At 34.1% G+C, this 23,767-nt stretch overlaps 1 protein-coding gene across 1 annotated transcript in view; it reads right to left on the bottom strand.

Moving 5' to 3' along the window:
* The window catches only part of ADAMTS20 (ADAM metallopeptidase with thrombospondin type 1 motif 20), a 150,296-nt gene that overhangs the window by 117,971 nt on the left and 8,558 nt on the right, over positions 1-23,767 (bottom strand). The window contains exon 3 of the mRNA XM_006916882.3: positions 13,603-13,765. Coding sequence (XP_006916944.1) covers positions 13,603-13,765 — 163 coding nt within the window. The remainder of the gene's footprint in view (positions 1-13,602; positions 13,766-23,767) is intronic.

The following is a 23,767-nucleotide window of genomic DNA, read 5'->3' as shown; positions in this document are numbered from 1 at the left end:
AGTGGGAAAAATCAAACTTAGATCATTAATAGATTGAACTCTTATTTTCAGGCAGATATTTAGTTATTTTACTTTATGCTACATCTCAGAATGAAATACTCCTTTTTAAAAGAATGTTTTTGTCAATCTTAACACCGTGTTTATCTAACATCCAGGTACAACTGTGTATGTGCAAAAGAAGTTGCAGGCTGCAGACTAACAAGTCAGACTGAGGGAGTTTTTTCCTTTCAGTTTTCTGGCTTTCTTCCAAGGAAGAAAAAGCCGAAGAAAGCAGCCTTCTTGGGACAGGCCCAGAGATCTGGATGTTCTCCACATGAAATAGTGTATCTGTCGCCTGACCTGGCAACAGGCCCAACTTTTGCTCCAACAGTAATGATGTTCACAAAGTATGGAACATAGGCTAGGACCAGCCAAGAACATGGACCATCCTTGTGCAGTTTTGCCCAGCATTTGTACTCATTGTGAGAGGGGGTCGGTCTCATGTCTCGATGTCTTTAAAGAGGGCTGCTTTTGAATGCTGTAATACTGAATCAGGTTCTAATTACGAATAATTAAAATCTTTACTTCCTCTTCATGAAGAAAGCATCATATGGCTAAGCAGTAGGGAGCCAAAGATTAAAATGTACTTCACTGAGCATTTGCAATTAAGTTGTGTTTGGTAAAATAACCAAAGAAAGCTGTAAAATGAGCTATATGGCTGATTAATGATCTAATACCTTAGACAGAAAATCTTACATGTATTACTCTCCACAAATCTACTCAGTTATTTTCACTTCTTTATCTAATAAGTAAATCTAAAAGAATATTAAGTGTCTAAAACAGAGATGATGACATCTTTATGCAGCTCATATACTATGATCCACCATTTTAATCATTTCCTTCCAACAGGCCCTCATCTTCCTTTCTCTTTTCCTACATAATCAGAAAAAAATTACAAAGACAGATGTAAAAATTCTAAAGAAAATATTTTCAAATGCAGTCTGGTAAGAACACAAGGTGGTCTTGCCATTTGAAAATTAACTGAACAAAGGGAAAAAAATACATGATCACATTGGCATATGCGGAATAAGAAAGTTTTCATAAAATTCAACATCCTTAATAAAAATTCTTAAGCTAGGAATTTATAGCAACTTCCTTAATCATATAAAGGGCACCTAAGGAAAACCAACAGACACTGTACATATTAGAAAAGGTTGAAAGCTTTCCTTCTAAAATTGGTGATGAGGCAAGGATTTTCATTACTGCCATTTCCATTCAACATTATTTTAGAAATACTAACCAGTGCAATAAAAAAAAAGGAGGGTTCATTGGAAAGGAAGAAAATATCTACATGATTGTTCATGTTCAAAACCCCAAAGTATCAACAGATAAACTAGTAGGATATATGAGCAGTTACTGAATCTAAGTTGAACATGAAAAATATTTCCTGCATTTTATGTAGAATAATTAGAATGCAAAAATTTAAAAATTATACCACTTACAATAAAAAACTGACCAAATACCCAGAAATATAAACTATTATGTGGGAAATTAAGGAAAAATGGAGAATATACTATATTGATAAGTTAGAAGACACATTATAAAGATGTCACTTCACCAAACTGATCTATTGATCCAATAAAAATCCAATAATAACATTTTCCCCTTTGTGGGAACCAACGAGCTAATTCTAAAATTTATGTATCAGTGCAAAAGGTCAAGAATAACCAAGACAATCTTGAAGAATAAAGTCAAAAGCTTCTTCTACCACATTTCAAGATTTATAAAAGCACTGGAATATTTTTCAAACAGTATTGGCACAATGATGAACAAATAGAAGAGCAGAAGAAAAGATTATGTTCAAAGCAGATCCACATATAGGGACACTTTTCTGAATAAATGTTATATATGCTAAATATTTTTAATTCCTATGAACTATTTCAATTAACTTTTAGAAAATAAAGTTCTATTTACTATTGCTTTTGACAGTTTTATTAAGTCCATTATTTTGGGATTCTGACAAAATAAATTAAAATTTACAATTATTGATAGACTGAATCCTTATTTCAAACAGGTTACTTCATTAAACTTAATGCCATATCCCAAAGTTTAATATATAACCTTTTTAATGAAGGTTCTTATCACAACAGGATTAGTCCCCAACAAGGAAGGCCTAAAAATAGTCATCCAAGTCTCCTTTGTAATATGTTAGTTGTATAAGTCTTATGCATGCAAATATTAGAATATTTAAGGCCTCCAATCATCTGTACTTGGCTAAATTCAATAACCGGTTCCAAATCATGTTCTTTGAATTCTCAACACCATTACGCCAATTCATTGTTCCTACTTTTGAAAATCTTTCTTCACTAGACTTTGGGGCACATATTTCTCAGTTCTCTATCTTTCTGGCCTCCACTTTTTGATCTTCCTTGTTTTCTCCTCATCGCCCCAACTGCTAAACATTGGCAGGCCCTATAGTTAAATTCTTGGACCTTTTCTCTTCTGGATCTAATCCATTCCCTATACAATTGCTGATAATCTTATATCTTTAAATATCATTTATATTCTAACTCTTCAATTATCATCTCAAACCCAGACCCTCCCCTCTCCCCCGCCCCCCACCCCAGCGACCTTCCGACTCATATTCTACTACCTACTTGACTTTTCTTTTTGGATGTCTAATGGGCACCTTAAACACAAAATGTATAAAACCTAACTCCTGACACTCCTTCCTAAACCTGTGGTTCCCACAGACTTCTCCATCTCAGTAAATGACAATGGCAACACTATCCTTCCATTTGCTCAGGTGGTGATAGGGGTGGGGGGAAACACCTTAGAATAACCTGTGACAACTCTCTTATTCTCAACTCTTAACCCCCACCTCACCCGCCTACTTGACCATCAAAATGTACACTGTATCTGGCCACTTCTCACTAACTTCATGGCCACTTCATTATTTAACATTAATGCAGTATCCTAACCCACCCCTGTATTTCTGCCATTGTCCTGCTGGTCTTTTATCCACTAACATTTGAGTATCCCTCTAAAATGTAGACTGATTGTATATGTCACTTGTCTGCTCAAAATCCTACAGTGGCTTGCAGTGTTATGGTCATCCATTATTGTGGCTTACAATGTCTTATGAGTTGAGGCAGATGTACCATGAACCTAAAAGCAGCTTAAAGATCTGTCCTCTCACGTACAAAGTCCATTTCCAAGGCCTTGAAAGGAATCCTAGAAATTTTGTATTCATAATTTTTATATTATTTTTCTTACCCCCCTCCCAATTATTTTTAATCTTCAGGCCCCACACCTGGATTCACCCATAACTACGTTGATCTACCCTCCCACAACCACTGACTTCATTTCCTGCTACCCTCTCTCCCTCCCTCACTGCATCTGTACTTGTACAGGCTGGTCGCAGGACATGTTAAGCAAGCCCCAGCACCTTTGTAGCTCCAGTGAAGAAGGTACTTAAATATTTTATAAATGAATGAACAAATGGGTAAACAAATCCATGTTGAGGCAAGGTTGAACCCTCATTTTCCAGGGTTATTAATGTGGAATAAGAACAAGAGTCTCCTCTTGGCAGTCAGCTTTTCTCTTCATTTATTCAATGCCCACCCCCACCCCAGAATGTAAAGCAGGGATAAGCTGTACACAAGTTTTACACCACTGCATCCTTCCTTTCTTCTCCTGGCCCACCATGAGGTGGGAAACAGAAAAGACAGGCTTTTGATTTATTGACCCTATACCATAAATTTTCTTTCCAGCTGAATGCTATGAACTGAGTTGTCTAGGGCTAGTAATGAATATATTAAAGAGAGTATTCAGAAATTTTTTTTTATTTTCTTATTGCACAATCAGATTTTGAAAGTCACAACCTAATATTACCGTGGCCTATTTGCACGTTCCCCATCCCCAAAATAAAAAAACTGAAGGGTGGTCATCAGATAATCCTAATTTGATGGAATATATGCAAAATTATTGAATACCACAGCAGAGGGAAAATGAGTTATCTGAAAATTCTGGACAGTTTTACCCTAAGAATAACATTACTGGTTCTCTTTCTTTTACCATAGCCTGTATTTTAAGTACTAATGTCTCAAGTTCGCTAGCCATTCTACTTCTCTCTCAACACAGGGTTTAGCTGTTAATCTATTAATGTCAAAAACATCTCCTTCATTCTCTCAGTAGGTGGCATCTCCTTTTGTAGTGCTCAAAGGCACCTCCAACGCAATTTTTCCAACATTAATATCGCAAGTGACCACATTCTTTGTTTATGTGTGTTCTCATTTTCTCCACCCAGCATTCATTCATCTAACTTCTTACAACAGTCCCCAGTTTCTCTTTGAGTACCTATCCTCATCCATTCTTTGTCAATAGTTCTAGTTGCATGGACCTGACTTCACGAGCATGGTGGATCTGGCTGATTACAGCTCTGCCTCCAATAACTTCAATTAGCTCAGGCCAAACAAAATCATAATCAGACCCTATACTAGGACCTTACTTTGAACTACTGAGGGAGATGACTCCCAACACCCACTGGATTGGTGTCAATTTTAAAGCCCAAATCCTTTAACAGGGCTTAACAGAGACCTTCATTAGCTTGCTTCTGCTTACCTCTTCAGCACCACAACATGTTGCCACCTCCTGGTATCCCACTCTTTTTCTTAAATACTTTTAGTTCCCTAAGTGATTGAAGCAGTGTCTTATTCTCCATGTATTTGCACATGCTGTTGCTTCTGTCTGGAATACTTCTCACCCTCTCCCTTTTCCTAATCCTTACTCATCTTTTGGGTCTCAGATTATGAGTTATTTTCTCAAGTAAATCAGGTCTTCCTATGAGGCCACACAAGTCCTCTTCTTAATGAATTTCATCTTACATACCCGCTTGTGGGCAGAAGAGTTATTTTGGTACTAACAATTTAACTGTTCACACAGCAGTTGTATCTACGACATAGTATTAGTTGCTGTAAAGAATGCGAAAAATAAAATAAAATGTAACCTTTTACTTTAAGAAATAAACAAAATCTTAAAACTAATAAGTGGGATAGCAGAGACACATAAATTTAAAAGCAATGTAAGATAGTGCAGAATAAATAGTACAGCTCCTAAACTGTGAGATGACCTATGGCCAGTGATTCCAAAGCCCACACTCTTAATCTTATAAAATTATAAGCAGGTACATTAACCATAGGAGAATAAATAAGATGCTAATTGTAAAATAGAAGAGCAATTTTCAGTAAAGCAAGAGTCTGCAATGAGGTACAAATAGTAAAAAGAGCTAAAACTAATGACTCCATTCACATTTCTATCTCTACAAGTGAAGAGCACCTTAAGTATTTAAATAAACTCATTTAGAGCAAAGGGATTTTTTTTTTAAGTTGAGACATCTCACCGTGAGAGGAAAAGATTAAAAGGAGTAATTTCTTAAAGGATAAGTGACTTAGGAGTATGAAACAAGCCGAAGGAAATACAAGGTAATCTTTGAAGAGCTAGTACTGTCATAAGAGTAAGTGGCAATGTATTCAGTTATCACAGTGGAGGCTTACATTGCTGTCTACTAAAAACTCATAGGAATTTTACCAAATTGCAAAAAAACTAAAAACCCTACGTAAGAATTTCAAAACAGGAAGTAGACCAATATAAAGCAAAGACAAAAAAAATTCTTAATGGAGGGAGAACAAAAAACCAGATGCACAGTATATTTCAAAGAAGAGGTAATAGTTTCAATCTCTCCTCAAGAGTAGACTTGATGAACATATGAACTAGAACAAGTTAACATGGGCTGCAAAAGAAAAATATTAGAATTCCTAGCAACAAATGAGAAGCTCTAATTTTACAAACATTGGGAGGCAATCAAATCAAACAAACATGAAAGTGGTTTGACACCATTATATTAAAGATATAACAAAGCTTATTCTTCGATTAGAGATTATAACTATGGTGTAGCTTCTCTTATATATCAAGATTCACAATTCTCTCCTATTCGCTTCCAAGGTAGCACAGAGAAATCAAAATAATAACAAAACAAAACAAACCAAAACAAAAAACAAAAAAAAACCTTGCCTTCAAAACTTGAAATGAATGAAACATTTCTACTCCCAAAAAAACATTCTCAGTTTAATGAAATACACAATCCTAGTGTAAAGAAAGGAAGATTTTTTAAAACTTAATTCTTCAGAGTAAACAGGTAGTCTTTTTCAGAAAGGAAGGTTACTGCACCTATAATGTAAGGCATTAAAGTTACTTGTCATGTTATATATTCTGAAAATACACCTGATTAGATAAACACACCCTTTTTGGGGGTATTTTGGTTCCCTTCCTTGTTTGCCCATTTCACATAATACATCTAATGTGGGAAACATCAACCTCATGAGAAATAAAAACAAATAAAATGGCACTTCAAAGCTCTGAGACATTGCCACAGACAAAATGACAACCAATGCATATACTACATATGGAAGATCAATTCTTCCCTTTAGAATGATTAAACATATGTACATTTCACTATTACAGAATAGAACACAACTGGCAAAATAATAATAAAATAACCCTGTATGCATGGAACAACTGTCACATCACCACTAGATATCTTCCCCTCACAGAAAATATTTAGAAGTTGAGGATGATTGTCTCATAGTTACTCTAAGGATCAATGAGATATGACTATGAAGAATGCTTTCAAAAGTATAGAGCTTTTCACATGGGTAGGAAGAATCATCATCATTAAAATGGCTATACTACCCAAAGCAATCTAGAGATTCAACACGATCTGTATCAAAATACCAATGGCATTTTTCAGAGAGCTAGAAAAAATAATCCTAAAATTTATAAGGAACCATAAAAGACCCCGAATAGCCATAGCAATCTTGAGAAAGAACAAAGTTGGAGGTGTGACACTACCTGTTATCAAACTATACTACAGTAATCATAACAGTGGTACTGGCATAAAAACATACTTTGATCAATGAAACAGAATAGAGAGCCCAGAAATAAATCCATGCCTACACGCCCACTTAATATATGACAAAAGAGGCAAGGATACACAATCGAGTAAAGACAGTGTCTTCAATAAATGGTGTTGGGAAAATTGGACAGAAATATGCAAAAAAAAAAAAAAAGAAAGAAAGAAAAAAAGAAACTGGGCCACCTTCTTACATCGCATAAAAGAATGGACTCAAAATGGATTAAAGAAACGAAACCATAAAACTTCTAGAAGAAAACATAGGCAGTTAACTCTGATGTTGCTAACAATAATTTCTTTTTGAATATATCTCCTCAGGCAAGGGAAACAAAAGAAAAAAACAAACAGGACTACATCAAACTAAAGAGTTTTTGTACAGCAAAGGAAACCAACGAAATAAAAAGAAAATCGACTGATTGGGAGAAAATATTCACTAATGATACATCTGATAAGGAGTTAATATCCAAAAATTCATAAAGAATTCATACAACTCAACAAAAAAAAAATCAATTCGATTAAAAAAATGGGCTGAAGACCTGAACAGATACTTCTCCAAAGAGGAAACACAGATGGCTAACAGACATATGAAAAGATGCTCAAGGTCACTAATCATCAGAGAAATGCAAATTAAAACCACAATGGAATATCACCTGACATCTGTCAGAATAGCTATGGTCAATAAATCAAAGAACATCAAGTGTTGGAGAGGATGCAGAGAAAAGGGAACCCTCATACATTGTTGGTGGGATTGCAAATTGGTACAGCCGCTATGGAAAACAGTCGGGAAGCTTCTCAAAAAATTTAAAATAGATATACCTTTTGACCCAGCAACTGTACTTCTGGATATTTATCCAAAGAAAACTGAAACAATAATTCATAAAGATCTATGCACTTCAATATTCATGGCAGCACAATTTACAATACCCAAGATATGGAAGCAACCTAAACTAAATGCCCATCAAGAGACAACTGCATAAAGAAATTATGGTTCATATACACAATGAAATATTACTCAGCCATTTAAAGAATTTGAAATCCTACCATTTGCAATGATATAGATGGACCTAGACGTTATTATGTTGAAATAAGTCAGACAAAGATAAATACTATATGATTTTACTTATATGCAGAATCAAAGGAACAAAAAAAAACCAAACTAATCAAAAACTGACTCACAAATATAGAGGATAATTTGTTGACAGAGGGGATGGAAGGTTGGGGGACTGGGAGAACAGAGTGAAGGGTTAAAGAAGTACAAATTAGTAGTTGATAGAGGGTCACGGGGATGGGGAGCACAGCATAGGGAATGCAGTTAGCATTAATATGTTGGCTAGGTGGAAAATCAGAGGAGAGAAGGAGCAATTAGGAGGATCGTTTTATAAACTATATAAATATCTAACCAAGGTACTGTATATTTAAAACTAATAAGACTGTATATTTTTAAAAAGTATAGAGCTTCCTATAACATAGATGAGATAGTTCAAATACCATATGATTCACAATCTCTAAACCTTAATAGGTCAAATTTCACAGTTTAGGATTTTTTTTTTTTGGTTTGGGAAGTTGTTTACATCTCTCCCCACGGTCTGGCTTTCACCAGCACATTAAGCACATTAAGAACATTACTAATACAATAAAACTGAAAAATAACTACTTAAGAAAATAAACTACTTTCATGCACTTTAGAATATAGATTAACAAATAAAGCAAAAGGGAAGACCTGAATAATTGAGGTAAATTTGTTATTCAAATCTAAATCAGTCTATTCTAGTTAATAGGATTTTTTCCAAAAGTAACACTTAAGTTTCCATTATAACAGGTGCTTGACTTAGTCAGAATTAGGACACCAAAATAAAAAGACTTCTTTTGTGGGGTATGGATGAAAAGGGAGGTGGAGGAAAGAAAATGACTTCAAATTAGGCGTACTGAATCTAGGATGACACTGGGACATCCAAGAAAACATGAGTATCAGACAGCTGTAGACTTGAGATTTAATCTTAAAACAAGCTGAAGTTAAAACATTTTTTAAGTTATCATTTAAATTAGTTAAATTAGGAAAGTAGAAAAAATAAATCATGTAGACTATATAAAAAAATGGTATAAAGCAATGGACAAAAAAATACTTAAAAATAATTACAAATAGGAAAGCAATAATGATCAGAAAGAGAAATGGTAAGAAAAAGAAAAGCAGCAAAGTATGTCAGAGAAGTCAAAAAAGGAGGAAAATTCAATTAGGCAGAGTTGATCAATAGTGAAGAATGTTCCCCAAAAATAAAGTAATAGTGAGACAAAGAATTATTGCTTTTAGCAAGTGGTTCACCGGTGATCTTTGAGTAGTTTTAATAAAGGATGGGCAGAAGAGTGAGATCTCAATAGTCATTTCTATATGCATTTAGAAGCTTAAGCTTGAAAACACCATTAACAGGTTATTAGTTAAAAATATTGTCCACAGTCATGGGCATATTCATAATCCTGTCTCTGCATTAATTGATAGTACCTCATTCTGTCCACAAATTTATAAAATGTTTGAAGTGTCAGGGACCTTATCAATCATTTAGTATAAGAGATTGCAAATTGGTAACTAACGAGCCAAATTCAGTTCTTATGTTTTGAACACTGCGCGCCGCCCCCCATACACACACACATTTTCAACTTCTCTTTAAAATACAAAAGATCTTGTAATACTGATCCCACATTCCCAATGCACCCTTTGCAAAAAGCGTATATTCCAGTGCCCTGGGGATACCTCAACGTCCTAATGGCTCCTCACTTCACTCATTTCTGACAACTGCCTGGTCCCTGTAGCTGTGAAACCCCTAAACTTTGCATTTATATAGGAAACATTAAATTCAGTAACCATTCACTATTTACTCCAGGCTAAGACAGAGAGAGGTTAAGACATCACGATCAGTTAATAGCAGAGCCAGAACTCTGTTCCCCATCTCCCAGCTTCCTAAGTGAACTGTGGCCTCGGCTGACACTAAAGATATCTGGATTTCCCAAAACAGATGCTGATTAAATTATCATCTTAAAAAAAAAAGGAAACAATCTGTATATAAATATAATTTTATTAAAAAGACAGTCTCATGCACTCAGAGATATTATCCTAATGGATTACCCCCCCACACACACACACAAATCTATCATCTCAAAGTTGAAGAAAAAGCTTTAAGGAAATTATCTCCAATTTTCTTCTTTATGTGCACTTTGTTTGACATTTAAATCCCTTGTTGACAAGATAGCTGCTTCCTTTGATTCAGTCTCCCTGGCCTTCAGTCCCTTCTCATTCAAATCTGAAACCATCTTTAAAAAATAAAGCTGACAGCTGAGTAATACAACAGTAAGAGATCATATGTCTCTTCTTTAAACCTTGCTTCCACGACACCTATGGGATAGCCTACGAAATCCTTAAAGTCCTTTCAGATCTGCCTCTGTGTGCCTTCCCACTTTTTTTCCACATACATCAGGACTTTGAAGGTACAAATACTATTTCCTCTCACCTATAGATCTGTTTTAGCCAGCTTTTATAAATTTTGCAATTGATTTCGCATCCAGTAATCACAGGACCAACCTAACAGCCAAAGTTGTTTACATCTCTCTCCACGGTCTGAATTCACCAGCACACTAAAATCATTATTAACCCTCCAACCACAAACCCAACGTTTGTGTTTTAGTTCTTTCCCAGTAGCAGACATTTCCACTTAACTTCCCACCACTGTAGTAACAAAGTCTTCTGCCCATGCTCTCCCCTCACTCCTTCTGCCTCCCAATCAACCCAGATGCTGCCCCATGTGGCCCTATGTGGTATGGCATGTCTCCTTCCCTTGGGAACTGTAAGTAATAAATTCTGCTTTCCAAGGCAGTTATCTCCATGTCAGCTTAACAATACTTGATCAAAACAAATCCTGGGTACATTTTTAATACAAGTCTTGCCCCCACCCCTTTCTTCTTAGAAAAGGCCTCAGGGAGATTAGAAGATTAAATGGTTGAAATATCATCTCCTAGGTAAAACCCAGGGCAGTCTGTTGCTTAGCCCCTTGAGCTGCATGCCATATTGCTCCTAACATTAGGGCAGTCTTGGCTTGGTTTTGTAAAATTTGTTTTTGTGTTCTTTTACACCCACTGGGCTTTGAGAACCTGAATGGAAAGAAAGACTCAAGTCTTACTCAATACAATCGTTTACACATATTAGGAACTCAAAGACTAATAGAATTAATGCATTTTTTGAAAATTAGGAAAAGCACAGAAATTTTAAAGCTGGCCAACATCATGCAAAATGCATTGAAAGGCATTTCATTTTCACTCACGTCAAGTCCTCTGCTTCACTGATCTACAAACGTTCTATGCTCCTACCCCATGACACTACGACGAGAGGAACAGAGTGGCAATGGAAGAAAGGGAGCAAGGCCCACCAGGTCTCCTAAGGAACACAGACCAGTTCTAATCTGCTCTTAGAGGATAAGCAATAACAGAACTATACTTAACGGAATCCAGAGATTTTTAAATTCCTGTCATCTTTTCAAGGCATCCCTCCTCCCAGTGCGGGTGAGTTGTTTGTTCATTATGTAGGGTTTTTATGTGTGTGCATTCTGCCATTTCCACTGGATGTTACTTAGAATATGTCTCATGTCTACCTGGGAGCCTGGCATCCACAACAGCTAAATTTGCTACCAAATGTAATTTTTATGGCCTCAAGGCACACAGTGAAGTCTGACTTTGAAAACAATTTAATTCATCAAGGCTGAAGCCACTGTGAATTGCCACATTTTAGGATCAAAATAAATTAAAACCATCAGTAGAAATATTTTTAAAATATAGAAATGACTTTCTCTTTTCCACTTAATCCACTTGGTTCCTGTGCTAAATCTTTTGGCCCGCCTATTTGAAGAATTCTCCTAAACCGAAGATTCACCTTTAGAATGTCAGATCCTGCAAGTATTTCAGAACATGTGAATTGGGGCAGAGGGGTGGGGGGAAGCCTTCGACATTTTACTAAATACATTCAAAACTCTCCATTTTTCCAAACAAAATGATGATTAGCAGCTAATTACTTAGGCCATTAACTGATTGCCTTTTTTAGTGATTAAAAATATGTATGTCAATTGTACCTAAAAATTTAAGAACTTAAAAGAATGATACTACTTTTAATATTTTAGTAGATAAACATTGTGTAAAACTATATTGTAATTAAAAACTAAATCCCATAGCTTTTTATTTGCTTTTTATTTGTAGTTTTTATAATAAATCTTTAGTATAAAAAATTCTTTTAAACAAAAGGGCCTGGCTTTTCTTGAACCATTTTCTTTCTGATAATGAACACTGATTGTGAATGCCAAACCCTGCATATCATTATGTGAAACATTTATGCATTCAGAGTGTCTACTTGGTGGTTTTCTGCAGAAGCTAAACAATTCATTAAACAAGCTGCTCCTGAATGGTAGATCAGAACAAGCATAAGCTGCCTTCTGTAGAATTCTATTGTGAAGCTGTACCCATTTGTGTTTTCTTTGAAGCCATAAAAATGAAACCCTTATGCTCATATTAAAAGCATTAGAAAGGCATCTATTATGTCAATAGATTTAAAACACGGCCTTACACACAGTGAGAACCACTCCAAAATGGCACTCTTATAATAGCAAAGGTTAAGAAGTGCACTCCCAGGGAAAACCTTCAAAGGGCTACATATCATTATATCCCCAAACAGATGGCATCTCAGTGCTTGGAACTATAGTTTATGGATACCTACAATCTCAAATAAATCCTTTCTAATCCCACTCTTTTGTCTACGTTTTGTACTTTGATGATAACCGCAGGTGCCTTTTTCTCCATTCTTCACAGAAGGACATACAATGAAGATTCGTGTACCTCTATGGATACAACTCCTAATACGACTTCTATGCGATAAACAAGTATTTTACCAGCAACAGATTTATACTTTAAAGAAAGCTATGATTCATAGATTGGCATCTATTATAAATCTTCAGTAGTCTGAATTTTAGAGGAAAAATGAAAATATACCTCCTTTATATATGCTGAAGTATAAATGATAAAAACCACTTTGCAAAACTGTGGACTTATCCAGAATCTATGTGTATACTCTGGAGAAATTCTCAAACACAGGAAAGGGGGACAAGAATATTCATAGCAGTGTTGTTTTTAATAGTGAAAAACTATAAACAATTAAAAAGTTTATCAATAAGAATAAGGACATGTAAACTGTAATATACTCAAAATGCTGCTACATGCACCAATATAGATGAAACCTGGTCATCAGCCAGGTCGAAATGTGTAAGTCACAGAAAACTATGCATGACGTTTCCTTGTACAAGGTTCAAAGCATGCAAAATTGAACATGTTATTGTTGCTTAGGTTTCATTTGTTTAATTATCTAAACTTCTGCTGAGAAAAATTAAATCATTCCAGTGTGACTGACTGACTGAAGTAAAATTGCTACAAATCCCATATACTGAATACCTTTTTGGATTTAAATTAGTCTACTATAACAAAATTGAATACAGACATTAGATGATTTCTAATGAGTCAAAAAAATGTTTAATATATACTTCAATATTTAAAGAAAATATGAAAATTCTAACTTATAAAAATATATAAATAGTATAATTTAAATCAAATACTTCTACTTCATAGTTTACCTGAAAGGTCACAAAGCTTATGAGAATGCAGAAAATAGTTCCTCTTTAATTCTTGTCTGTATATAAGATGTGGCTTGTTATGATCATCTTCATGTTCACTCCCATCCGCTTTCATTATAGGTTCTAAGAAATATTCACCATCATGTGCTTTAAATGTTCCCATCTGAGAATTTAAAAAAAATAAAAATTAATTTTTTTATTACTAAAAGAAAGCACACTGTGCCATAGGTAAAAATGAGCACATGGAAGAAAGACAGCCAGGAGTCTATTCACTGAATGTCATCAACTGAGCATAAAGTTTCCTTTCCATGGTTCACTTTTCTTTCTCCACTCTCAGGTATAAAGCCCGGCACACTGAATACTATTCCCATGGGTAGAGCTGAGATGACAGGCATTCCAGTCATAATAGGCAACAGCATCAAAATGGCAAAAAGTCTAGCACGTTCTAGTAATAAAAAAGCCTGTTAGGCTCAGTCTATGTAAAGTAGTAGTATGAGACAAGGCTTAAAAGTAGGCTGGGGTCAGAAAAAAAGATGTAAATGTGATGCTAACAATTAAGAAATTTGTAAGAAATGGTGAACCATTGAAGAGTTTTCACAAAGACCTGCTTTCTGAATATCAGAATCCAATAGCCAACTTACTATTCAATATCTCTACTTAGATAACTAGTAGCATTCACAACTTTAACATGTCCAAAGCCAAACTCTTGATTTCTGGTCCAAATCTGCTGTTTCTGCAATGCCCTCTATTTCAGTAAATGGCAACGTTATTATTCAGATTGCTCAGGCTAAAAATCCTTAGAAATTGAGAATGGCTCTTTCACATCCCACATTCAATCCATCTTCAACTCCTAACAGCTCAACCTTTAATGTGTAACTGAAATGCAACCACTTCTCCCAAATTTTACAACCCTAGCCATGATCTAATCTAACATTATCTTCTTCCTGAGCTAAATCAATAGCCCTTTCTAGTCTAGTCTCTGAGAAACAGTCACAGTGCTCTCTCTTAAGTCTAGATAATGTCACTCTCAAAACAAACAAACAAACAAACAAAACTAATGACTTTTCATGTCACTCAGTAAAATCCAAAGTTCTTAAAATGGTCTACAATGTCCTGTGTGATCTGCCCACTCTTTTCAATCATCCATCCCTCCAATCACACACTTATACCTTGGGCTCATTCTAGAGCTCCACTCCTGGTGTCTGCTATTCCTCAAACATAACGAGTACATTTTCACCTCAGGATCTTTGTACTTAGTAAACCTTCTGCCTCAAGCACTTCTCCCTGATGACTCTAACACTTCTTTCCCATCCCTGCTCAATATTATAAAGTGGTGCTCAGCCTCCTATCTCTCTTTTACGCAGTTTCATTTTTCTTCATAGCACTTATCACTACTAGATATATTTTTATGTTAATTTGTTACTTGCCTGATACTATCCACTAAAATATAAGCTCCACGAAAATAGAGCTTTGCCTATACTCCTCTCTGCATGCCTCTCAGCCTGCCAGATGTTGGATAGTGAGTGAGACTATAAGGTATAAGATTTCATCTAGTTAACATTGTGTGTTATGGCAGAGGCTATAACCCAGAAGAGAAGGAACAAAACTTAAATTGTGGTGACACTGATGGTAGTACAGTTAGAAAAGGTTACAAGATATGAACGCCTGAGGAAAGCAGAAACAAGGCATCCCCACTTACGACAGGAATACAAAGATGCCCAGAATCACGTGTAGTAAACAAAATTAGATAAAGGAGACTGACTGACTGAAGTAAAATTGCTACAAATCCCATATACTGAATACCTTTGTGGATTTAAATTAGTCTACTATAACAAAATTGAATACAGACATTAGATGATTTCTAATGAGTCAAAAAAATGTTTAATATATACTTCAATATTTAAAGAAAATATGAAAATTCTAACTTATAAAAATATATAAATAGTATAATTTAACTCAAATACTTCTATTTCATAGTTTACCTGAAAGGTCACAAAGCTTATGAGAATGCAGAAAATAGTTCCTCTTTAATTCTTGTCTGTATATAAGATGTGGCTTGTTATGATCATCTTCATGTTCACTCCCATCCGCTTTCATTATAGGTTCTAAGAAATATTCACCATCATGTGCTTTAAATGAAAACAGATAGTGAATTTATGATAGCGAATTTTCTGGGAAAATATAATTTACCAAAATAACTTCAGAAACATTAAAAATCTAAACGGACCCTTTTTCTTCCAAACAATAGAAAAAGATATCAGTTACATCCCAAAACCTCCTGGCCCTGATGATTTCACAGAGAAATCCCACCAAACTTTGAAAGAGCAGATAATGCCACTGTTATTAGGACTGTTCCCCAAATTTTGTTTTTAAATAAAACATCCAAATTGTTTTTATGAAGCTGTGTGAACTTACAACAAAACATGATAAAGACAGCACCAAAACAAAATGAAAAAATATATACAGGACAAGTTCAAATATAAATCTCAAGAAAAAAGTCCTAAATTGTATTAGCAAGTAAAATTCAGCAACACGTGAAAAGAATGTGTGACAAGATGGAGTTTATCATACAAACACAAGTATGGTTCAATACTTGGAATCTATTAATATAATTCCTTACAATCACTTTTACAAAGAGAAAAAAAATCACATAGCTTTTGAAAAATTCAATAAATATCTTGATTTTTAAAATTTCAATAAAATATAAATAGATGGATGCTTCCTTAACGAGGTAAACTACATCACAGTCCAGAGACAATATCAGGCATAACAAAGACACATGCAAGGCATCCCCACTTACGACAGGAATACAAAGATGCCCAGAATCACGTGTAGTAAACAAAATTAGATAAAGGAGATGAGAATAACAAAAAAAAAATTAATTGAGGAAGAGTTAAAACTGTCATCTTTATAAATAATATATACCATAAAAAATAAAAATTAACTGAAAAACTGCTAAAAACACAGGCAAATTCAATGAGATAAAATATACAGTCCTCAATAGTTTGCACAAATAAAAAATAACTAAAAGATATCATAGATGAAACAATCCCATTTACAAACAAAAAGATTAAATGCTCAGGAATAAAAAAATTTTAAGGTCTCTGTAAAATGATAAAGCATTACTAGGGAACTACAAAAGATAACAAATAAATGGAATCACTTGCCTTGTTCTTAAATAGTAGGAGTCCCCCAATGAATCTATAAATATAAGATCCCAATTAAAGAAAATATCAAGATTTTTAAATATGTAAACTACTTCTAAAGTTTATAGAAAAAAATAAAAAGAGCCAAGATAATAAGAAAACAATGAGGTGGGACTAGGACTAGAAAATATTAAAATATATGAAGCCACATTAAATATGCCAATGCTAACACATAGAGACCAATAGACCAATAAACTGAATAGAAAGGCAAGCAATAAATCTTCCATCATACGGGACTTAGTATTATTGCATGTAGACAGCATCTCAAGTCAATGATGAAAGCAAATATTCGACTAATAGCATTGTAACAAGTGAGCAGACATCTGGAAAAAAATAATGTGGATATATCCTACAGAATAAGTTCCAATGCATCAATGATTTAAACTTTTAAAATAAAACCATAACGGCACTAGAAGATAACATGAGAGAATTCTTTTATAACTTTGGAGTAAGACAGGTCATTTTAATCATTAGTCAAAACCCATAAAAAATGTTGACCTTCACTTAGGAAGAACAGAATTAATACTAAACTGAGAAACCATTTTGCATATGATATTTGAAAAACCTAAGTTTTATAATAGCATACTTCAAATGTGTCTGGAAAAACCAGCACTCTCATATATTGCTGTTGAAAATGTAAATTGGTACAATCACAATGCAAAGCTACTTGACAATATCTGTTAGAACTATAAATGTATTTATTCTTTGGCATAGCAATTGCCCTTCTGAGAATTCATCCTACAGGTACCGTGCATTTGCACATACATGAAATAACATTTACAGACTTATTAACTATAGCATTGTTTTTAATAGCAAAATATTGGAACCAATTAAAAAGACCACCGACAGGATCTATTTTCATAAACTATGGTACAGCCATACACTGGAATATCTCGTGGTTAAAGAAAAAAAGAATATTCATTCTATGTAGCGATATGGAAAGATCACCAATACAATCACTGAAGCAAAATAAAAAACTGAAAAACAAGATATACAATTCACTACCACTTGTGTAACTTGTGAAAAAAAACTATTTCTATTTGCCTGGTTGCTAAAGAAACTCGAGGAGGATTTAATAGAAATAGTACAGGTGGAGGTAGAAGTAAGTAAGTGGATTCAGGAAGGACTAGGTATAGCATCCTTCTTACTTCAGGTATTTCATATATGCTGTTTCCTCTGCCTAAAATATTCCAGTTCCCCCACTTCACTTCATATCCTGCCTCATCCCTGTCCTCCTGGCTGGTTCCATCTCATCCTTCAAGTCTCAGCTTAAATAGCTACTACTTGGAAAGGTTTTCCTTGACCAGCTATCTAAGTAACCACATTCCTACACCTACTCCTGAAAATATATTACTTCTTTATATTGATTTCTTCAGAGCATTTATTTTTATATTTATATATTTACTATTTATAATTATTCTCCCTCATTAGACAGGGTGCTCCATATAGGCAGAGACCTTGCCCTGAATTTCCATTGCTTAATATAGTACCTAGCACATACCAGGCACGGTACACAGTAAATATTGGTTGAACCATGAAAGCTGTTATTTCCTACTCTTTATAATCTCAGCTTGTGTTGAACAGATATACGGCATAAATTTGGAAACACAGACTGGAGCTAGAATATGGAGATTCTTGCATTCAGGGATGTGTTAATCAAGAGTTCATAAACTTGGGTGAAAAAAAAGTTACATCCTTATCATTAACCTTTATCTGAAATTAAGCATATTCTTTAGCTGTGAATGGAGGCAACAAATCACAGTGACACTGTCAATGGAAAGTAGATGTTATCACATGAAGATGTTTGAGAAATCAAAATATTGTTTATACTCAATATTAAGATAGTTATCAGATCTACCATTAGATCTTATTTGATGTGCTAATAAGTAAAAGTTTGTGTAACTATTTTTATAATTTGATAATTATATTTCATTATAATTTGTTTTGTATATTATCTTAGGCACTTTAAAACATTCTGAGAAGAGCTCCATTGGTGAATAATTAAAGGTTTTGAGAAGAAGTGAGAGGAGAGAGGGCAGTTAGAGCAATAACTTTGGAAAATTAAATAACATCACTGTGCAGCTAAGGGAAAATCAGCAAGGGAGATGTTTTAGTTCCAACATCAAGGTATGAACTAAGAAGGGTTTGCATCTGTTGGTAGTCAAGAGAGTGAAAGGAAGCTCTCAAATATTGTTTGTAGACTGATCCTTTTCTCTAGTCCAGAAAGGCTAAATCAAGGGTAGGCATTTATAATAATATTGACAGCTAATTCCAATAGGCATAGCAAACATCATTTGTATATATTTCTAAATTATTTCAACCTAACAATAACTCTAAGTTGTATTATCCCCACCTACAGATGAGACAAATGAGAAGCAGAGGTTAACTTGTGCAAGTCATATCTAGTAAATGACAAGACCAAGATGTGAACCCAGATAGTCTCGCTCTACAATTCATGCGTTAATCTGTTACATTGTACTGGATATCACATACTAATATTTATAAATGGTGCAAAATAGTTAATATTTAATGAGTACTTATACTATGTGCCTGGCATAGTTCTAGAAACTTGATATACAGGTCAACCTGAAAAAAATCTGTCTTCAAAGAATTTATACTTATAAAGGAAAAGACAGACAATAAATAAAAATACAATAGGCCAGGTGGCAATAGGTGCAATGAAGAAAATAAGGCAAGGAGGCAATGGTAGAGGGTGGAGTGGGGAGGCACTCTAGGCTGAAGTTTGAATGATGAAGATGTAGCCATGGAGAACTCAGGGAGAACATTCTAAATAGAAGCAGTGACTGAAAAGCCCAGTAACAGGAAAAGCTTGGCAGGTTCAAGTGTTAGAACAGTGAGGCTGAAGCTTTGCCAGCAAGGGAATATGCAGCAGAAGCTGCTGGACAGGCAGGAGCCAGTGGCATTCATTATGCTTGACATCAAAAAGCACTCATCGTTTTCAGGTGTACATTATAATTTGACATCTGTATTTTCTATTGTGTGTTTACCACCCAAAGTCCAGTTTCTTTCAGCCCTGAAAATTATATAATTGTATTAACTAATGTTACCCCAATAAACAATTTTTTTAAAAAAGCACCCATTGTGTTTCAGAATATACAGATATACATTTATCTACACTTAAAACCTTGCAATTTTCCACTTAGAAAAGCAACTTTCTGTGAAGAACCAATTCACATTATATATTTAATTATAAATATATCAAATTTAGGGATGACTTTGAAATCATTGCTCTAAAATTTATTGTAAATAATAAACACATTTTAGGTCATTTTTTCATTGAATAATCACAGTCAGTTAAATTGTGGCAATTGTAATCATAAAGTTCTCTTTACACTTATAATTATTACTAGATCAATTTCTCCTCAAAAGGTAACAAAGCCTATTTTTACAGTTTCAAAACCTAAAACATTGCCTGAAACAGCAGGCACTCAACATATATCTGTAGAAATGACCATTTTTTGTAACAAATATGGTAGAACACCTGGTTTTCCCCCATATACTATTTAGTAATCCTTTTTTTTCCCCTAACATTCTTAAGTTATGGTAGTTTGGGAACTTGTCTGAGACAGTTACATTATTTTATTTTAATGTTGAAAAGTAAAATGTTCAGGCACTCTCGGTTAGGCAATGTGATGTTAGAATTAGACATTTTTTAAACGCTTAAAAATTAATGAAGTTCCATCACATATACTGAAATTATAGTCTTAAAATAAAAAGCTATACACATATTCAGAATTCATCAATTTATTGCATACTTTTCCAGGGGCCTATACACTCTAGCACATTTAATTCTACCAGTGCTTGTTTTCTAAACATAACTACAATCACTTCTTTCCAATATATACCAAAACCCCAGGTTTATCTTCCCAGATAATTTTAGCTATACCTATAAATTACAAAGATACCATTTTTGAAATCCCAGTGAATGAACCCATAGAAAATTACTTTTTTTTATTTTTCAATTAGACTTGACAGTCATTATTTTATATGAGTTTTGGGTGTAAAGCATAGTGGTTAGACATTTATATAATTTACAAAGTGATCCCCCCAATTAATCTAGTACTCGCCTGGCACTATAGTTATTACAATACTGCTGACTATATTCCTTTTGCTGTACTTTACATCCCCTTGACTATTTTGCTGCCTTCCTTAAAAAGCATGTAGAAGATGGGTAATGTGATAGCTTCTTGCTAACAGATATAAATTGACATGAGGCAGCTTGTTACCTATCTAAATGCATCTATAAAACTACTTTGAATAATGTCACAATTTTCCCAGGAATACTGAAGCTATTTATACCTTGGAAATTTTTGTTGTACTCCTTTAAATCACAATCTATGCGATACTTCTAGCATAATGTTCCAATAAAATTGCACATGGGTCCAACCTGTATTTTCATGTGAGAAGTAAATATAGTTCTATCCAGAGTCCATCAGCTTCTCCTTGTAAACTGTGCTAGAACACACTAGCCTGCTAAGAATATTGCCTTTATAACTCAACATCCTTTTCTTCAACAAAACTTTTGTTTTAAAATACTAAGTTCAAGAGTAAATGGCAAATAATTAGTCCTTGAACTGATTTCCCTGTAGTTTTTTATTGAAGGAGTTAAAAGTATTTTACTTCTACCAATTTTTCTGTAATTCACTCTACTGGAGAGGACTTTCTGTTCAAAGAATAAAAATTTTAAAGCTTGGCCTAAAGGCTCTTAAGGAAGCACTTAATTTTTTAAGTTGGGAAAGAACCTGGTAAGGAATTGGAAGACTTAACAAAACAGGTGGTTCATAGAATTATATTTAGATCATGCCATATTTTTAGCAACCTCCCTATCTGCAGATGGGCACTGAAATTTGATTCATGAGAAATGCCAATCAAATTCCAAACAGTTTCTTTTGGTGACTATTAAAAGCAACAAAACTAGTTTTCACTTGAGCAATAGTTTCCCAATTACTTGGAGCAATGATGTTCTGTTTGCCAAGCTGTTTTGAAAAGTAGTAAGTGATTGTACAACTAGTTTCAATTTACTCTCATAGGCCAAAATTTTTATATGTTTAGAGGATTTTTGTACAATTTTTTTTCCAAAATGTTCTTATTTCAGTATTGTGGCATTCATCCATATATTTTTTTCCCCAAATACATGGCAAATACATGTACTATAGCAACAACCAATAACGTACTCTCAGATTTCATTGAGGGGTAAACACAAGTACAAAATATTGAATTCTCTTCCCAAATCATTTAGTTATTACATTAGGTAACTAGAGAACGTTCAAAAATAAGGTACTGTTGATCAAGGTCATTAAAGTCTATACTGAGAAATTATTTTAGTAACAAATTACTGTTATTAATTAAATTGAATTTTCACTTACAGGTCGGATCACTGATAATTACTACCAAGATGACTGAAATATTTAGTTTTTCAGTCTTTAATCATGTCATATAATGAGAATCGATTTGATGTTATTTGTAATGAGAACCTAAGTATGAGTCTTGTGTTCACACTCATGGAACCTTGGACAAGATGCTTCATATCTTGGACCTGCAAGTTCCATAATGTGTAAAACAAAATAGAAATAATTCTACTTAATTTCCTGAGAAAGGTAATGTGTGCTGAAATAATGTCAATAACTGTTTTAAAATTGAATATATTTTGAAATAGGATAAAAAAATTATCCACCAAAAACAGATTTACAGCCACTCTTTTTACCATAGGCAGAGTATAATTCTTATGTTAAAAAAAGGTCATGAAGATTGACTTAGATTCATTTTTTATTTTGGGACACTTTGTTCAATGCAAAAGTTATCTCCCTGACAGTTTTTCATTATAACATCGCTAATCATGCCTAGGAAATACTGTATCATACATAAGCACAGATTGAATCAATGATGAGAACATAATAGGCTCCAGAAGTCTAAAGCAGAAAATTCATTATAAGATTTTTGAAGACAAGTCTTCTCTCCTCTAGCAGCATTTTTTATCCCCCATGCCACAGAATAATTTCAGAATAAAAATGAGAGGAGACAATAAAGAGGAAATGTGTTGCCAGTACCTCACCTAGAAAGAGACTGCTCTCTCACCACGTCCTTGCCCATGAGGATCAAGAAAATAAGGCCAAGACTCAAGGCTCATCTATCCAAGATTTTTTTATTTATAGCCAAATGACTTGAGTTCGTGTCCCAGCAACAATAACAAGGACTAAATTCTACGATATTTCTACTTCTTCTAGGCATTGAGATGTTTTTGAAATCATAAGAACTCAAAGTAAAGGGGAGACTGTCAAAGAAATGGCCAAATTCTTGTGGAGTCTAGGTAGTGATTCTCAGGATAGCCTCTTTCAACCTCTTACCAAAATATCTGTGACTACGTAAAACCTAAAGACATTATAACTAGAAATATGTCATTAAGAATTGGTAGATATGTAATGGAAACATGTTCATGATGTTATCAAATAAGTCAATATTATTTGAAAAGATAATTAAGATATATCTATAGGGACACAATGCCATACACCTGCCAGACCATCTGTCATATTTATAGCATATATTTTCCTAGTCTGTCTTTTAATTTAGTTATTTTGACATGTGGTACTCTTCAATTATTATTTAGACAAACATTTTTCATTTGTTATTGTCTCCCTCTGTATTTTTCCCTAAAGGTTACAATAAATGTAATGTTTTTCTAGGTCTTTAATATGGCTAGGATTTTATTTGGTTTACCAGTATGGTGAGAATCCAATATTTTGTTTTTCCTTATAAGTGATTCTTGGCATTCACAGATTTAACGTAAATGCCTTTGGCAACTGTCACAGGAAACTTGAAGCAATCATCAAAACCTGATTTGCTATCAGATGTCAATTAAGCTTTTGTGGGATTGTTGTCAAAGAAACCATGAGCCTGGACTAAAGTAGCTTTGACCACTTTCTTTGTAACCTATAGAGTCT

This window comes from Pteropus alecto, unplaced genomic scaffold (assembly GCF_000325575.1).
Source record: "Pteropus alecto unplaced genomic scaffold, ASM32557v1 scaffold196, whole genome shotgun sequence".
Lineage (NCBI taxonomy): Eukaryota > Metazoa > Chordata > Mammalia > Chiroptera > Pteropodidae > Pteropus > Pteropus alecto.
The sequence above is the reverse complement of the archived record's forward strand: the minus strand, read 5'-3'. Positions and strand labels throughout refer to the sequence as shown.